The sequence below is a fragment of the Salmo salar genome, chromosome ssa18 (assembly GCF_905237065.1).
Source record: "Salmo salar chromosome ssa18, Ssal_v3.1, whole genome shotgun sequence".
NCBI classification, from domain to species: domain Eukaryota; kingdom Metazoa; phylum Chordata; class Actinopteri; order Salmoniformes; family Salmonidae; genus Salmo; species Salmo salar.
The window spans coordinates 80,649,531-80,669,167 of record NC_059459.1 but is presented as its reverse complement, the minus strand read 5'-3'; the positions used below and the strand labels follow the sequence as shown (position 1 = coordinate 80,669,167).

At 46.2% G+C, this 19,637-nt stretch overlaps 1 protein-coding gene across 6 annotated transcripts in view; it reads right to left on the bottom strand.

Annotated features, from left to right (window-relative positions):
* exoc6b (exocyst complex component 6B) overlaps positions 1-19,637 on the bottom strand; it is a 168,619-nt gene that overhangs the window by 115,723 nt on the left and 33,259 nt on the right. For all 6 annotated transcript variants that reach the window (XM_045701645.1, XM_045701640.1, XM_045701642.1 and 3 more), the window contains 2 exons: positions 18,675-18,879; positions 1,934-2,116 (listed from right to left, as the gene is read on the bottom strand). In XM_045701645.1, coding sequence (XP_045557601.1) covers positions 1,934-2,116; positions 18,675-18,879 — 388 coding nt within the window. The remainder of the gene's footprint in view (positions 1-1,933; positions 2,117-18,674; positions 18,880-19,637) is intronic.

Below are 19,637 nucleotides of genomic sequence, written 5' to 3'. Positions count from 1 at the left end.
ATTGTATTTGGCGCATTGACAAATAAAATTTGATTCGATTCCCCTGACCTCGGCCCGCCCCTCACCCCTGACCTCGGCCCACCCATCACCCTCTCCCATCGCCCGCCCCCTCTCCCCTGTCCTCGGCCCGCCCCCTCTCCCCTGACCACCCCTCGCCCTCTCCCCTGACCGCCCCTCGCCCTCTCCCCTGACCGCCCCTCGCCCTCTCCTCGGCCCGCCCCTCGCCCTCTCCCCTGACCTCGGCCCGCCCCTCCCCTGACCTCGGCCCGCCCCTCCCCTGACCTCGGCCCGCCCCTCCCCTGACCTCGGCCCGCCCCTCCCCTGACCTCGGCCCGCCCCTCCCCTGACCTCGGCCCGCCCCTCCCCTGACCTCGGCCCGCCCCTCGCCCTCTCCCCTGACCTCGGCCCGCCCCTCGCCCTCTCCTGTGACGCCGTAACCAGCATACACCTCAAAATAGTCCTAATTCATCTAAAATAACCTCAGAAATCTACCATTAATCTTGATGTTGTTGCCGAGGAGATTATTATTATTTTTTTTACACTTAACTAAGATATTTGGTGCATATTTCTCAAGGAGTGAAGTGGGAGTTGTAAAATTACTGCTGCCCAACCGGAGAATGTCCTCTGTCTCAGTCCTGGCACAGGAAAGAGGGAGAACGGAAAGACAGAGAGGAGAGAGGTTCTCAAGGGGGTAACAGAAGTTTAAAAGGAGGGAGCAGATTGAGAAGTGAAGGGCATGAGAGAGAGAGAGAAGTGAAGGGCATGAGAGAGAGAGAGAAGTGAAGGGCATGAGAGAGAGAGAGAAGTGAAGGGCATGAGAGAGAGAGAAGTGAAGGGCATGAGAGAGAGAGAAGTGAAGGGCATGAGAGAGAGAGAGAAGTGAAGGGCATGAGAGAGAGAGAGAAGTGAAGGGCATGAGAGAGAGAGAGAAGTGAAGGGCATGAGAGAGAGAGAAGTGAAGGGCATGAGAGAGAGAGAAGTGAAGGGCATGAGAGAGAGAGAGAAGTGAAGGGCATGAGAGAGAGAGAAGTGAAGGGCATGAGAGAGAGAGAAGTGAAGGGCATGAGAGAGAGAGAAGTGAAGGGCATGAGAGAGAGAGAAGTGAAGGGCATGAGAGAGAGAGAAGTGAAGGGCATGAGAGAGAGAGATAATGTTGGAGGGGTCACCAAGTGGACCAACGTTTGATATTGTATTTGATCACCGTTTTGTTTCATATTGAATCTTATTGTTGTGTTACTGTGATCAGGGCCCCCTTCTGTATGAGATCCTGGTCTCAATGGGTTTTCCCCTGAAAACATAAAACTCACACACACTAAGGCACACAACCGCCCCCCCCCCCACAGACACTCCCCCCAGAGACACACTCCCCCACAGACACACTCCCCCCCCACAGATACACCCCCCCCACAGACACCCCCCCACAGACACCCCCCCACAGACACACTTCCCCCCACCCCCTCCCCCCCACAGACACACTCCCTCCCCCCACAGACACACTCCCTCCCCCCACAGACACACTCCCTCCCCCACAGACACACTCCCTCCCCCCACAGACACACTCCCACAGCCACCCCCCCCACAAACATAAAACTCACACACACTAAGGCACACAACCCCCCCCGAGACACACTCCCCCACAGACACACTCCCCCCCCACAGATACACTCCCCCCCACAGACACCCCCCCCACAGACACCCCCCCCCCACAGACACACTTCCCCCCACCCCCTCCCCCCCCACAGACACACTCCCTCCCCCCACAGACACACTCCCTCCCCCACAGACACACTCCCACAGCCACCCCCCCCACAGACACACTCCCACAGCCCACAGACACACTCCCCCCCAGAGACACCACCCCCCACACACTCCCCCCCACAGACACACTCCCCCCCCACAGAGACATGCACACAAACAATCCCCAAACAAGTACCTCATCTTCATCCTCCTCATCCTCTACATCCAGTACTCCAGAGTCTTGTTCAGACATTGGGCTGCTGCCCTGTCCGTCAATGTCAGTCCCCGCGCCTAGTCCCGCCTCCTTCCTCAGCCGTCGACCAACCGCAGCTCTCTGTTGGAGTGACACAGCGCTGTCCAGAGAGCGCTGGACCTGGGCCTGGTACACACACAAACGTACATAAACACAACAATCTTCAAGAGACAAAACAGTTGACAGATTGCATCACCCATCATCCTCTCTTCCATTTCACCTCAAAACAAAGCACCATCCTCCACTCTTCCCAATACTCCAACCATCCTCTTTCTACCATCCTCCACTCTTCCCAATACTCCAACCATCCTCTTCCTACCATCCTCCACTCTTCCCAATACTCCAACCATCATCTTCCTACCATCCTCCACTCTTCCCAATACTCCAACCATCCTCTTCCTACCATCCTCCACTCTTCCCAATACTCCAACCATCCTCTTTCTACCATCCTCCACTCTTCCCAATACTCCAACCATCCTCTTCCTACCATCCTCCACTCTTCCCAATACTCCAACCATCATCTTTCTACCATCCTCCACTCTTCCCAATACTCCAACCATCCTCTTTCTACCATCCTCCACTCTTCCCAATACTCCAACCATCTTCTTTCTACCATCCTCCACTCTTCCCAATACTCCAACCATCCTCTTTCTACCATCCTCCACTCTTCCCAATACTCCAACCATCTTCTTTCTACCATCCTCCACTCTTCCCAATACTCCAACCATCCTCTTCCTACCATCCTCCACTCTTCCCAATACTCCAACCATCCTCTTTCTACCATCCTCCACTCTTCCCAATACTCCAACCATCCTCTTTCTACCATCCTCCACTCTTCCCAATAGTCCAACCATCCTCTTCCTACCATCCTCCACTCTTCCCAATACTCCAACCATCCTCTTTCTACCATCCTCCACTCTTCCCAATACTCCAACCATCCTCTTTCTACCATCCTCCACTCTTCCCAATACTCCAACCATCCTCTTTCTACCATCCTCCACTCTTCCCAATACTCCAACCATCCTCTTTCTACCATCCTCCACTCTTCCCAATACTCCAACCATCCTCTTCCTACCATCCTCCACTCTTCCCAATACTCCAACCATCATCTTCCTACCATCCTCCACTCTTCCCAATACTCCAACCATCCTCTTTCTACCATCCTCCACTCTTCCCAATAGTCCAACCATCCTCTTCCTACCATCCTCCACTCTTCCCAATACTCCAACCATCCTCTTCCTACCATCCTCCACTCTTCCCAATACTCCAACCATCCTCTTTCTACCATCCTCCACTCTTCCCAATACTCCAACCATCCTCTTCCTACCATCCTCCACTCTTCCCAATACTCCAACCATCATCTTCCTACCATCCTCCACTCTTCCCAATACTCCAACCATCCTCTTCCTACCATCCTCCACTCTTCCCAATACTCCAACCATCATCTTTCTACCATCCTCCACTCTTCCCAATACTCCAACCATCCTCTTTCTACCATCCTCCACTCTTCCCAATAGTCCAACCATCCTCTTTCTACCATCCTCCACTCTTCCCAATACTCCAACCATCCTCTTCCTACCATCCTCCACTCTTCCCAATACTCCAACCATCCTCTTTCTACCATCCTCCACTCTTCCCAATACTCCAACCATCCTCTTTCTACCATCCTCCACTCTTCCCAATAGTCCAACCATCCTCTTCCTACCATCCTCCACTCTTCCCAATACTCCAACCATCCTCTTCCTACCATCCTCCACTCTTCCCAATACTCCAACCATCCTCTTTCTACCATCCTCCACTCTTCTCAATACTCCAACCATCCTCTTTCTACCATCCTCCACTCTTCCCAATACTCCAACCATCCTCTTTCTACCATCCTCCACTCTTCCCAATACTCCAACCATCCTCTTTCTACCATCCTCCACTCTTCCCAATACTCCAACCATCCTCTTCCTACCATCCTCCACTCTTCCCAATACTCCAACCATCCTCTTTCTACCATCCTCCACTCTTCCCAATACTCCAACCATCCTCTTTCTACCATCCTCCACTCTTCCCAATACTCCAACCATCTTCTTTCTACCATCCTCCACTCTTCCCAATACTCCAACCATCCTCTTCCTACCATCCTCCACTCTTCCCAATACTCCAACCATCCTCTTTCTACCATCCTCCACTCTTCCCAATACTCCAACCATCCTCTTTCTACCATCCTCCACTCTTCCCAATAGTCCAACCATCCTCTTCCTACCATCCTCCACTCTTCCCAATACTCCAACCATCCTCTTCCTACCATCCTCCACTCTTCCCAATACTCCAACCATCCTCTTTCTACCATCCTCCACTCTTCCCAATACTCCAACCATCCTCTTTCTACCATCCTCCACTCTTCCCAATACTCCAACCATCCTCTTTCTACCATCCTCCACTCTTCCCAATACTCCAACCATCCTCTTTCTACCATCCTCCACTCTTCCCAATACTCCAACCATCCTCTTCCTACCATCCTCCACTCTTCCCAATACTCCAACCATCCTCTTTCTACCATCCTCCACTCTTCCCAATACTCCAACCATCCTCTTTCTACCATCCTCCACTCTTCCCAATACTCCAACCATCCTCTTTCTACCATCCTCCACCCTTCCCAATACTCCAACCATCCTCTTCCTACCATCCTCCACTCTTCCCAATACTCCAACCATCCTCTTCCTACCATCCTCCACTCTTCCCAATACTCCAACCATCCTCTTTCTACCATCATCCACCCTTCCCAATACTCCAACCATCCTCTTCCTACCATCCTCCACCCTTCCCAATACTCCAACCATCCTCTTCCTACCATCCTCCACTCTTCCCAATACTCCAACCATCCTCTTCCTACCATCCTCCACTCTTCCCAATACTCCAACCATCCTCTTCCTACCATCCTCCACTCTTCCCAATACTCCAACCATCCTCTTCCTACCATCCTCCACTCTTCCCAATACTCCAACCATCCTCTTCCTACCATCCTCCACTCTTCCCAATACTCCAACCATCCTCTTCCTACCATCCTCCACTCTTCCCAATACTCCAACCATCCTCTTCCTACCATCCTCCACTCTTCCCAATACTCCAACCATCCTCTTCCTACCATCCTCCACTCTTCCCAATACTCCAACCATCCTCTTTCTACCATCCTCCACTCTTCCCAATACTCCAACCATCCTCTTCCAACCATCCTCCACCCCCTCTGCCAATTCCAAAGGTTTTCTTGATATTTCCCAAGTAACAGACCGAGGTTCAGCTGATCCTTAGAGAAGGAACAGAGAACGTAGACGCTAGAAAGGTCTGAATAGGTTGGAGAAACGTACAGCCTAACAAAGGAAGAAAGCGTGCACTCTTCGTTTAAGAAGCTCCTATGGCGTAGCCTAGGTCACGGTCTACGTCAAGGCTTTTGTCAACGTTAGAAGTTCGCTAATTAAGTAACTTCAATTGACTGTGAGCGTCAACAAGGGAATTCCCATGGTTAAGAGGGGGGACTCCATCTCTTTATCTCCCCGTCTCCCTCGCTCGCACACAACCAAGTCATTAAGCACTGTCAAGTGGTTAAATAGGTAGGAACCTTTGTTTGGTTCCTCTTTGTTTCCTAGAAGGACCGAGTTCGGCGTTGCACTTCAACCTAACCTCAAGTCTGTGGATGTGCGTCAGAGAATGCTCAGAATGTTCCACAAGTACCAGCTGCAGGTCAAACAGCTGACCACGAACCCTTGTGTGGTCGGCTATTTAATGACATGATGTTAGAGAACTAGAGTATCCTAGCTGGTTACTGACGTCACTAAATATGATGTGAGAGAACAGAGAACTAGAGTATCCTAGCTGGTTACTGACGTCACTAAATATGACGTTAGAGAACAGAGAACTAGAGTATCCTAGCTGGTTACTGACGTCACTAAATATGACGTTAGAGAACAGAGAACTAGAGTATCCTAGCTGGTTACTGACGTCACTAAATATGACGTTAGAGAACAGAGAACTAGAGTATCCTAGCTGGTTACTGACGTCACTAAATATGACGTTAGAGAACAGAGAACTAGAGTATCCTAGCTGGTTACTGACGTCACTAAATATGACGTTAGAGAACAGAGAACTAGAGTATCCTAGCTGGTTACTGACGTCACTAAATATGACGTTAGAGAACAGAGAACTAGAGTATCCTAGCTGGTTACTGACGTCACTAAATATGACGTTAGAGAACAGAGAACTAGAGTATCCTAGCTGGTTACTGACGTCACTAAATATGACGTTAGAGAGAACAGAGAACTAGAGTATCCTAGCTGGTTACTGACGTCACTAAATATGACGTTAGAGAACAGAGAACTAGAGTATCCTAGCTGGTTACTGACGTCACTAAATATGACGTTAGAGAACAGAGAACTAGAGTATCCTAGCTGGTTACTGACGTCAATAAATATGACGTTAGAGAACAGAGAACTAGAGTATCCTAGCTGGTTACTGACGTCACTAAATATGACGTTAGAGAACAGAGAACTAGAGTATCCTAGCTGGTTACTGACGTCACTAAATATGACGTTAGAGAACAGAGAACTAGAGTATCCTAGCTGGTTACTGACGTCACTAAATATGACGTTAGAGAACAGAGAACTAGAGTATCCTAGCTGGTTACTGACGTCACTAAATATGACGTTAGAGAACAGAGAACTAGAGTATCCTAGCTGGTTACTGACGTCACTAAATATGACGTTAGAGAACAGAGAACTAGAGTATCCTAGCTGGTTACTGACGTCACTAAATATGACGTTAGAGAACAGAGAACTAGAGTATCCTAGCTGGTTACTGACGTCACTAAATATGACGTTAGAGAACAGAGAACTAGAGTATCCTAGCTGGTTACTGACGTCACTAAATATGACGTTAGAGAACAGAGAACTAGAGTATCCTAGCTGGTTACTGACGTCACTAAATATGACGTTAGAGAACAGAGAACTAGAGTATCCTAGCTGGTTACTGACGTCACTAAATATGACGTTAGAGAACAGAGAACTAGAGTATCCTAGCTGGTTACTGACGTCACTAAATATGACGTTAGAGAACAGAGAACTAGAGTATCCTAGCTGGTTACTGACGTCACTAAATATGACGTTAGAGAACAGAGAACTAGAGTATCCTAGCTGGTTACTGACGTCACTAAATATGACGTTAGAGAACAGAGAACTAGAGTATCCTAGCTGGTTACTGACGTCACTAAATATGACGTTAGAGAACAGAGAACTAGAGTATCCTAGCTGGTTACTGACGTCACTAAATATGACGTTAGAGAACAGAGAACTAGAGTATCCTAGCTGGTTACTGACGTCACTAAATATGACGTTAGAGAGAACAGAGAACTAGAGTATCCTAGCTGGTTACTGACGTCACTAAATATGACGTTAGAGAACAGAGAACTAGAGTATCCTAGCTGGTTACTGACGTCACTAAATATGACGTTAGAGAACAGAGAACTAGAGTATCCTAGCTGGTTACTGACGTCACTAAATATGACGTTAGAGAACAGAGAACTAGAGTATCCTAGCTGGTTACTGACGTCACTAAATATGACGTTAGAGAACAGAGAACTAGAGTATCCTAGCTGGTTACTGACGTCACTAAATATGACGTTAGAGAACAGAGAACTAGAGTATCCTAGCTGGTTACTGACGTCACTAAATATGACGTTAGAGAACAGAGAACTAGAGTATCCTAGCTGGTTACTGACGTCACTAAATATGACGTTAGAGAACAGAGAACTAGAGTATCCTAGCTGGTTACTGACGTCACTAAATATGACGTTAGAGAACAGAGAACTAGAGTATCCTAGCTGGTTACTGACGTCACTAAATATGACGTTAGAGAACAGAGAACTAGAGTATCCTAGCTGGTTACTGACGTCACTAAATATGACGTTAGAGAACAGAGAACTAGAGTATCCTAGCTGGTTACTGACGTCACTAAATATGACGTTAGAGAACAGAGAACTAGAGTATCCTAGCTGGTTACTGACGTCACTAAATATGACGTTAGAGAACAGAGAACTAGAGTATCCTAGCTGGTTACTGACGTCACTAAATATGACGTTAGAGAACAGAGAACTAGAGTATCCTAGCTGGTTACTGACGTCACTAAATATGACGTTAGAGAACAGAGAACTAGAGTATCCTAGCTGGTTACTGACGTCACTAAATATGACGTTAGAGAACAGAGAACTAGAGTATCCTAGCTGGTTACTGACGTCACTAAATATGACGTTAGAGAACAGAGAACTAGAGTATCCTAGCTGGTTACTGACGTCACTAAATATGACGTTAGAGAACAGAGAACTAGAGTCTCCTAGCTGGTTACTGACGTCACTAAATATGACGTTAGAGAACAGAGAACTAGAGTCTCCTAGCTGGTTACTGACGTCACTAAATATGACGTTAGAGAACAGAGAACTAGAGTCTCCTAGCTGGTTACTGACGTCACTAAATATGACGTTAGAGAACAGAGAACTAGAGTATCCTAGCTGGTTACTGACGTCACTAAATATGACGTTAGAGAACAGAGAACTAGAGTCTCCTAGCTGGTTACTGACGTCACTAAATATGACGTTAGAGAACAGAGAACTAGAGTATCCTAGCTGGTTACTGACGTCACTAAATATGACGTTAGAGAACAGAGAACTAGAGTATCCTAGCTGGTTACTGACGTCACTAAATATGACGTTAGAGAACAGAGAACTAGAGTATCCTAGCTGGTTACTGACGTCACTAAATATGACGTTAGAGAACAGAGAACTAGAGTATCCTAGCTGGTTACTGACGTCACTAAATATGACGTTAGAGAACAGAGAACTAGAGTATCCTAGCTGGTTACTGACGTCACTAAATATGACGTTAGAGAACAGAGAACTAGAGTATCCTAGCTGGTTACTGACGTCACTAAATATGACGTTAGAGAACAGAGAACTAGAGTCTCCTAGCTGGTTACTGACGTCACTAAATATGACGTTAGAGAACAGAGAACTAGAGTATCCTAGCTGGTTACTGACGTCACTAAATATGACGTTAGAGAACAGAGAACTAGAGTATCCTAGCTGGTTACTGACGTCACTAAATATGACGTTAGAGAACAGAGAACTAGAGTATCCTAGCTGGTTACTGACGTCACTAAATATGACGTTAGAGAACAGAGAACTAGAGTATCCTAGCTGGTTACTGACGTCACTAAATATGACGTTAGAGAACAGAGAACTAGAGTATCCTAGCTGGTTACTGACGTCACTAAATATGACGTTAGAGAACAGAGAACTAGAGTATCCTAGCTGGTTACTGACGTCACTAAATATGACGTTAGAGAACAGAGAACTAGAGTATCCTAGCTGGTTACTGACGTCACTAAATATGACGTTAGAGAACAGAGAACTAGAGTATCCTAGCTGGTTACTGACGTCACTAAATATGACGTTAGAGAACAGAGAACTAGAGTATCCTAGCTGGTTACTGACGTCACTAAATATGACGTTAGAGAACAGAGAACTAGAGTATCCTAGCTGGTTACTGACGTCACTAAATATGACGTTAGAGAACAGAGAACTAGAGTATCCTAGCTGGTTACTGACGTCACTAAATATGACGTTAGAGAACAGAGAACTAGAGTATCCTAGCTGGTTACTGACGTCACTAAATATGACGTTAGAGAACAGAGAACTAGAGTATCCTAGCTGGTTACTGACGTCACTAAATATGACGTTAGAGAACAGAGAACTAGAGTATCCTAGCTGGTTACTGACGTCACTAAATATGACGTTAGAGAACAGAGAACTAGAGTATCCTAGCTGGTTACTGACGTCACTAAATATGACGTTAGAGAACAGAGAACTAGAGTATCCTAGCTGGTTACTGACGTCACTAAATATGACGTTAGAGAACAGAGAACTAGAGTATCCTAGCTGGTTACTGACGTCACTAAATATGACGTTAGAGAACAGAGAACTAGAGTATCCTAGCTGGTTACTGACGTCACTAAATATGACGTTAGAGAACAGAGAACTAGAGTATCCTAGCTGGTTACTGACGTCACTAAATATGACGTTAGAGAACAGAGAACTAGAGTATCCTAGCTGGTTACTGACGTCACTAAATATGACGTTAGAGAACAGAGAACTAGAGTATCCTAGCTGGTTACTGACGTCACTAAATATGATGTTAGAGAACAGAGAACTAGAGTATCCTAGCTGGTTACTGACGTCACTAAATATGATGTTAGAGAACAGAGAACTAGAGTATCCTAGCTGGTTACTGACGTCACTAAATATGATGTTAGAGAACAGAGAACTAGAGTATCCTAGCTGGTTACTGACGTCACTAAATATGATGTTAGAGAACAGAGAACTAGAGTATCCTAGCTGGTTACTGACGTCACTAAATATGATGTTAGAGAACAGAGAACTAGAGTATCCTAGCTGGTTACTGACGTCACTAAATATGATGTTAGAGAACAGAGAACTAGAGTATCCTAGCTGGTTACTGACGTCACTAAATATGATGTTAGAGAACAGAGAACTAGAGTATCCTAGCTGGTTACTGACGTCACTAAATATGATGTTAGAGAACAGAGAACTAGAGTATCCTAGCTGGTTACTGACGTCACTAAATATGATGTTAGAGAACAGAGAACTAGAGTATCCTAGCTGGTTACTGACGTCACTAAATATGATGTTAGAGAACAGAGAACTAGAGTATCCTAGCTGGTTACTGACGTCACTAAATATGATGTTAGAGAACAGAGAACTAGAGTATCCTAGCTGGTTACTGACGTCACTAAATATGACGTTAGAGAACAGAGAACTAGAGTATCCTAGCTGGTTACTGACGTCACTAAATATGACGTTAGAGAACAGAGAACTAGAGTATCCTAGCTGGTTACTGACGTCACTAAATATGACGTTAGAGAACAGAGAACTAGAGTATCCTAGCTGGTTACTGACGTCACTAAATATGACGTTAGAGAACAGAGAACTAGAGTATCCTAGCTGGTTACTGACGTCACTAAATATGACGTTAGAGAACAGAGAACTAGAGTATCCTAGCTGGTTACTGACGTCACTAAATATGATGTTAGAGAACAGAGAACTAGAGTATCCTAGCTGGTTACTGACGTCACTAAATATGATGTTAGAGAACAGAGAACTAGAGTATCCTAGCTGGTTACTGACGTCACTAAATATGATGTTAGAGAACAGAGAACTAGAGTATCCTAGCTGGTTACTGACGTCACTAAATATGATGTTAGAGAACAGAGAACTAGAGTATCCTAGCTGGTTACTGACGTCACTAAATATGATGTTAGAGAACAGAGAACTAGAGTATCCTAGCTGGTTACTGACGTCACTAAATATGATGTTAGAGAACAGAGAACTAGAGTATCCTAGCTGGTTACTGACGTCACTAAATATGATGTTAGAGAACAGAGAACTAGAGTATCCTAGCTGGTTACTGACGTCACTAAATATGATGTTAGAGAACAGAGAACTAGAGTATCCTAGCTGGTTACTGACGTCACTAAATATGATGTTAGAGAACAGAGAACTAGAGTATCCTAGCTGGTTACTGACGTCACTAAATATGATGTTAGAGAACAGAGAACTAGAGTATCCTAGCTGGTTACTGACGTCACTAAATATGATGTTAGAGAACAGAGAACTAGAGTATCCTAGCTGGTTACTGACGTCACTAAATATGATGTTAGAGAACAGAGAACTAGAGTATCCTAGCTGGTTACTGACGTCACTAAATATGATGTTAGAGAACAGAGAACTAGAGTATCCTAGCTGGTTACTGACGTCACTAAATATGATGTTAGAGAACAGAGAACTAGAGTATCCTAGCTGGTTACTGACGTCACTAAATATGATGTTAGAGAACAGAGAACTAGAGTATCCTAGCTGGTTACTGACGTCACTAAATATGACGTTAGAGAACAGAGAACTAGAGTATCCTAGCTGGTTACTGACGTCACTAAATATGATGTTAGAGAACAGAGAACTAGAGTCTCCTAGCTGGTTACTGACGTCACTAAATATGATGTTAGAGAACAGAGAACTAGAGTATCCTAGCTGGTTACTGACGTCACTAAATATGATGTTAGAGAACAGAGAACTAGAGTATCCTAGCTGGTTACTGACGTCACTAAATATGATGTTAGAGAACAGAGAACTAGAGTATCCTAGCTGGTTACTGACGTCACTAAATATGATGTTAGAGAACAGAGAACTAGAGTATCCTAGCTGGTTACTGACGTCACTAAATATGATGTTAGAGAACAGAGAACTAGAGTATCCTAGCTGGTTACTGACGTCACTAAATATGATGTTAGAGAACAGAGAACTAGAGTATCCTAGCTGGTTACTGACGTCACTAAATATGATGTTAGAGAACAGAGAACTAGAGTATCCTAGCTGGTTACTGACGTCACTAAATATGATGTTAGAGAACAGAGAACTAGAGTATCCTAGCTGGTTACTGACGTCACTAAATATGACGTTAGAGAACAGAGAACTAGAGTATCCTAGCTGGTTACTGACGTCACTAAATATGACGTTAGAGAACAGAGAACTAGAGTATCCTAGCTGGTTACTGACGTCACTAAATATGACGTTAGAGAGAACAGAGAACTAGAGTATCCTAGCTGGTTACTGACGTCACTAAATATGATGTTAGAGAACAGAGAACTAGAGTATCCTAGCTGGTTACTGACGTCACTAAATATGACGTTAGAGAGAACAGAGAACTAGAGTATCCTAGCTGGTTACTGACGTCACTAAATATGACGTTAGAGAACAGAGAACTAGAGTATCCTAGCTGGTTACTGACGTCACTAAATATGACGTTAGAGAACAGAGAACTAGAGTATCCTAGCTGGTTACTGACGTCACTAAATATGATGTTAGAGAACAGAGAACTAGAGTATCCTAGCTGGTTACTGACGTCACTAAATATGATGTTAGAGAACAGAGAACTAGAGTATCCTAGCTGGTTACTGACGAGGAAAAGGGCAGGGTGAGGAGACAAAGACAGGGGGATGATGGTAAAGGGGACAAGGACAGAATGAGTAAAAGTGGGACACCTTTCTGTTTTTTCTGACAGGGAATTATTTGTTAAATAAGGAGCTTTGAGAGACAAGACACTGTGTGTGTGTATGTGGTAACTAGATACAGGTGATCAATCTTGTTCCACTTCATAGACAGAGAAATGTGAGATGTACTACTGAAAATTCCCCAGTGGAAGTGAACTTTCTCCTACTGAACTTAGAGGAAAAAAGAACGAACAGAGAGAGAGAGGGAGAACAGAGAGAGAGAGAGAGAGGGAGAACAGAGAGAGAGAGAGAGAGAGAGAGGGAGAACAGAGAGAGAGAGAGAGAGAGAGAGAACAGAGAGAGAGAGAACAGAGGAGAGAGAGAGAACAGAGAACAGAGAGAGAACAGAGGAGAGAGAGAATGAAGAGATGAATATAGAATGAAAGAGAGTCACTGCATGACAGAGATTCAATTTGAGGAGAGAGGAGGAGGATACCTTCCAGGAGAAGGACAAGGAGATGACAGAACTGATATAGACAAAAAAAATAAGGAATTAAGAGCAAGTGAGTGAAGAAGGGAAAAGACGTGTGCATAATTTGGACATGAGCGTTCCGATTCGATCTCCCAATTCCCTCCTCCCTCGTCTGAACCCCCACCCCTCCTCTCCTCCTCCTCCTCTCCCCTCCTCTCCTCTCCTCCTAGTAGACAATAGCCCCATTATGAGAAGGCCTAAATGGACGCTACTATTTATTTTCAGAGGCAACGTCCCAAATGACACCCTATTCCCTATATAGTGCACTACTTTAGCCCAGGGCTGACACCCTATTCCCTATATAGTGCACTACTTTAGCCCAGGGCTGACACCCTATTCCCTATATAGTGCACTACTTTAGCCCAGGGCTGGCACCCTATTCCCTATATAGTGCACTACTTTAGCCCAGGGCTGACACCCTATTCCCTATATAGTGCACTACTATAGACCAGGGCCCTATTCCCTATATAGTGCACTACTTTAGACCAGGGCTGATACCCTATTCCCTATATAGTGCACTACTTTAGACCAGGGCCCTATTCCCTATATAGTGGTACTACTTTAGACCAGGGCCCTATTCCCTATATAGTGCACTACTTTAGACCAGGGCCCTATTCCCTATATAGTGCACAACTTTAGACCAGGGCCCTATTCCCGAAATATATGCACTACTTTAGACCAGGGCCCTATGGGGGTAGTTAGAGGAATTAAAACAATTACAGAAAATCAGAGTGAGTCCATCCATCCATCCCTCCCTGTGTGTGTGTGTGTGTGTGTGTGTGTGTGTACGAACAACCTATTAGTGGTCTGGTATGATGGGGAAGTGATGGAGTGGCAGGAAAGCAGACAGATGGTGAAGGAATGGAGAGGTAGAGGAGAAAAGAAGGAAGAGAGAAGAGCGAGAGCGTAGTCCTAGACATATGGAATCAAGCCGTTCTATTTGGGCTATTCTGAGGTTACTAGAGTTTAACTGTTGGTCTCCGACCACAGAGCCAAGATTCCACTACAGTTACAGGACCATCCCAAATGGCCCCCTATTCCCTATATAGGGCACTACTATAGACCAGGACTGGCACCCTATTCCCTATATAGTGCACTACTATAGACCAGGGCCCTATTCCCTATATAGTGCACTACTATAGACCAGGGCCCTATTCCCTATATAGTGCACTACTATAGACCAGGGCCCTATTCCCTATATAGTGCACTACTATAGACCAGGACTGGCACCCTATTCCCTATATAGTGCACTACTATAGACCAGGACTGGCACCCTATTCCCTATATATAGTGCACTACTATAGACCAGGACTTGAACCCTATTCCCTATATAGTAGTTTATAGTAGTGCACAATATAGGGAATAGGGTGCCATTAGGCCCTATTTGTCTGTTCAAAGCGTAACTAACCAGAGCTAGGGTCAGATTTCAGCCTAATGGTTCAGGATGTGTGTGTGTGTTGAACAGGGTCTAGTGGTTCAGGATGTGTGTGTGTGTGTGTGTGTGTGTGTGTGTGTGTGTGTGTGTGTGTGTGTGTGTTGAACAGGGTCTAGTGGTTCAGGATGTGTGTGTGTGTGTGTGTGTGTGTGTGTGTGTGTGTGTGTGTGTGTGGTTGAACAGGGTCTAGTGGTTCAGGATGTGTGTGTGTGTTGAACAGAGTCTAGTGGTTCAGGATGTGTGTGTGTGTGTGTGTGTGTGTGTGTGTGTGTGTGTGTGTGTGTGTGTGTGTGTGTGTGTGTGTGTGTGTGTGTTGAACAGGGTCTAGTGGTTCAGGATGTGTGTGTGTGTGTGTGTGTGTGTGTGTGAACAGGGTCTAGTGGTTCAGGATGTGTGTGTGTGTGTGTGTGTGTGTGTTGAACAGGGTCTAGTGGTTCAGGATGTGTGTGTGTGTTGAACAGGGTCTAATGGTTCAGGATGTGTGTGTGTGTGTGTGTGTGTGTGTGTGTGTGTGTGTGTGTGTGTGTGTGTGTGTGTTGAACAGGGTCTAGTGGTTCAGGATGTGTGTGTGTGTGTGTGTGTGTGTGTGTGTTGAACAGGGTCTAGTGGTTCAGGATGTGTGTGTGTGTTGAACAGGGTCTAATGGTTCAGGATGTGTGTGTGTGTGTGAACAGGGTCTAATGGTTCAGGATGTGTGTGTGTGTGTGTGTGTGTGTGTGTGTTGAACAGGGTCTAATGGTTCAGGATGTGTGTGTGTGTTGAACAGGGTCTAATGGTTCAGGATGTGTGTGTGTGTGTGTGTGTGTTGAACAGGGTCTAATGGTTCAGGATGTGTGTGTGTGTGTGTGTGTGTGTTGAACAGGGTCTAATGGTTCAGGATGTGTGTGTGTGTGTTGAACAGGGTCTAATGGTTCAGGATGTGTGTGTGTGTGTGTGTGTGTGTGTGTGTGTGTGTGTGTGTGTGTGTGTGTGTGTGTGTGTGTTGAACAGGGTCTAGTGGTTCAGGATGTGTGTGTGTGTTGAACAGGGTCTAATGGTTCAGGATGTGTGTGTGTGTGTGTGTGTGTGTTGAACAGGGTCTAATGGTTCAGGATGTGTGTGTGTGTGTGTGTGTGTGTGTGTTGAACAGGGTCTAGTGGTTCAGGATGTGTGTGTGTGTTGAACAGGGTCTAGTGGTTCAGGATGTGTGTGTGTGTTGAACAGGGTCTAATGGTTCAGGGTGTGTGTGTGTGTGTGTGTGTGTGTGTGTGTGTGTGTGTGTGTGTGTGTGTGTGTGTGTTGAACAGGGTCTAATGGTTCAGGATGTGTGTGTGTGTTGAACATGGTCTAATGGTTCAGGATGTGTGTGTGTGTTGAACAGGGTCTAATGGTTCAGGATGTGTGTGTGTGTGTGTGTGTGTGTGTGTGTGTGTGTGTGTGTGTGAACAGGGTCTAATGGTTCAGGAGTGTGTGTGTGTGTGTGTGTGTGTGTGTGTGTGTTGAACAGGGTCTAGTGGTTCAGGATGTGTGTGTGTGTTGAACAGGGTCTAATGGTTCAGGATGTGTGTGTGTGTGTGTGTGTGTGTGTGTGTGTGTGTGTGTGTGTGTGTGTGTGTGTGTGTTGAACAGGGTCTAATGGTTCAGGATGTGTGTGTGTGTTGAACAGGGTCTAATGGTTCAGGATGTGTGTGTGTGTGTGTGTGTGTGTGTGTGTGTGTGTGTGTGTGTGTGTGTTGAACAGGGTCTAATGGTTCAGGATGTGTGTGTGTGTGTGTGTGTGTTGAACAGGGTCTAATGGTTCAGGATGTGTGTGTGTGTGTGTGTGTGTGTGTGTTGAACAGGGTCTAATGGTTCAGGGTGTGTGTGTGTGTGTGTGTGTGTGTGTGTGTGTGTGTGTGTGTGTGTGTGTGTTGAACAGGGTCTAATGGTTCAGGATGTGTGTGTGTGTTGAACAGGGTCTAATGGTTCAGGATGTGTGTGTGTGTGTGTGTGTGTGTGTGTGTGTGTGTGTGTGTGTGTTGAACAGGGTCTAATGGTTCAGGATGTGTGTGTGTGTGTGTGTGTGTGTGTTGAACAGGGTCTAATGGTTCAGGATGTGTGTGTGTGTTGAACAGGGTCTAATGGTTCAGGATGTGTGTGTGTGTTGAACATGGTCTAATGGTTCAGGATGTGTGTGTGTGTGTGTGTGTGTTGAACAGGGTCTAATGGTTCAGGATGTGTGTGTGTGTTGAACAGGGTCTAATGGTTCAGGATGTGTGTGTGTGTTGAACAGGGTCTAATGGTTCAGGATGTGTGTGTGTGTGTGTGTGTGTGTTGAACAGGGTCTAATGGTTCAGGATGTGTGTGTGTGTTGAACAGGGTCTAATGGTTCAGGATGTGTGTGTGTGTGTGTGTGTGTTGAACAGGGTCTAATGGTTCAGGATGTGTGTGTGTGTTGAACAGGGTCTAATGGTTCAGGATGTGTGTGTGTGTTGAACAGGGTCTAATGGTTCAGGATGTGTGTGTGTGTTGAACAGGGTCTAATGGTTCAGGATGTGTGTGTGTGTTGAACAGGGTCTAATGGTTCAGGATGTGTGTGTGTGTTGAACAGGGTCTAATGGTTCAGGATGTGTGTGTGTGTTGAACAGGGTCTAATGGTTCAGGATGTGTGTGTGTGTTGAACAGGGTCTAATGGTTCAGGATGTGTGTGTGTGTTGAACAGGGTTAGATTAAGGCTAAAAGGAATACTTCCTAGTTTTAGTACAATTAATGCTGCAGCTCTTTCTACCGTTAGTCCTCTACTGACACCTAGAGGATGAGGAGGGTAATTGCACCAGAGAATACCTGAACGGTGCTGTAGACACATATGTAGGATCTTTCACTATCCCACTCCTCACCCTTTCCCTCCTCCCTCTGCAACCACCTTCTTTCACCCAGAATGTTGTCCACAAACACACAATCCATCTCTACCAGTGACAGCACAGCTCAACACACACACAACTGTCGCCAGTGTGTGTGTGTGTGTTGTTGGCAGGGCTATACAGAAATCCTTGTTTCGAGCCGTTTTATCAGGACAATATGTTGAGAGAAGAACAACACCAGTTCACTAACCGCCGTCCTCTTTACTTTGTCTCTGTTAATCAGATGCAGGTGTAGTCTTTACTACATTTCTGGAGAGACGTACACACTGCAGGACACACTTCTATCAACACATACTTCAACTGTCCTTCTGTGTCCCGAGGCCAAGTGGAGAGACACGGCTGGGAGACAGAAGGGAGAGAGAGAGACAGAAGGGGGAGAGAGAGAGACAGAAGGGGGAGAGAGAGAGACAGAAGGGGGAGAGAGAGACAGAAGGGGGAGAGAGAGAGAAGGGGGAGAGAGAGAGAAGGGGGAGAGAGAGAGAAGGGGAGAGAGAGAGAAGGGGGAGAGAGAGAGAAGGGGGAGAGAGAGAGAAGGGGAGAGAGAGAGAGAAGGGGGAGAGAGAGAGAGAAGGGGAGAGAGAGAGAAGGGGAGAGAGAGAGAAGGGGGGAGAGAGAGAGACAGAAGGGGGAGAGAGAGAGAGACAGAAGGGGGAGAGAGAGAGAGACAGAAGGGGGAGAGAGAGAGAGAGAAGGGGGAGAGAGAGAGAGACAGAAGGGGGAGAGAGAGAGAGGGAGAAGAGAAGTCACCTGTTTCATAGCGGTCTCTCCTATCTTTTCGCTGTGTTTCCGAATAGACTCCAGGAAGTCTTTGAGTTGAGACATGGCTGTGTCTCTGATGAGGGTCCTCAGTCTGGGGATATTGTCAGACATGATGGAACAGAACCTGTACTTGCCCGCTCTGGGGAGACACGTCTGTTCCAGCTGCTCTAGAGTCCGCAGCGCCGGGTAGTACCTACAAACACACACAGGATTAACAGAACCTGTACTGGCCCGCTGTAAGAAGACAGGAACTGGAAGAGACCTCCAAGGTCTGCAACACTAGGGAGTAGCTTAACAAGGAACAGAAGGGTTAATACACACACACACACACACACACACACACACACTAACTGAAACTACTCCAACATAACCTAAAGAGGGACGTCCCGGCAGTGAAGAAAGGGATTCAAAAACACCATCCCCGGCCTGCGAAGCAAGCAGCTTGGCCCCTGCCTGCAAAGCAAGCAGCTTGGCCCCTGCCTGCAAAGCAAGCAGCTTGGCCCCTGCCTGCAAAGCAAGCAGCTTGGCCCCTGCCTGCAAAGCAAGCAGCTTGGCCCCTGCCTGCAAAGCAAGCAGCTTGGCCCCTGCCTGCAAAGCAAGCAGCTTGGCCCCTGCCTGCAAAGCAAGCAGCTTGGCCCCCGCCTGAGAAGGAGAAGAAGAGAAGGCAGGGAGTCTAATAGAGAATAAATCTAGAATCCTGTAAGTGGGAAAGCATTGAGACACATACAGAGGTATTGCACAACATTCAATTCCTCACACACTGACACGACACACACAGTGTCTTGGCCGACCTCTCCACTCCCCCTGTGCTGTGGGCCAAACGGCAGGATGGAGAGAATGAGAGAAGAAACGAGAGGAAAGACACAAACAAACAACAATTTATGACCCACAAGGAACATCAACAGGTCAGCCTTAGGCCAGAGAGAGAGAGAGAGAGAGAGAGGACGGGGG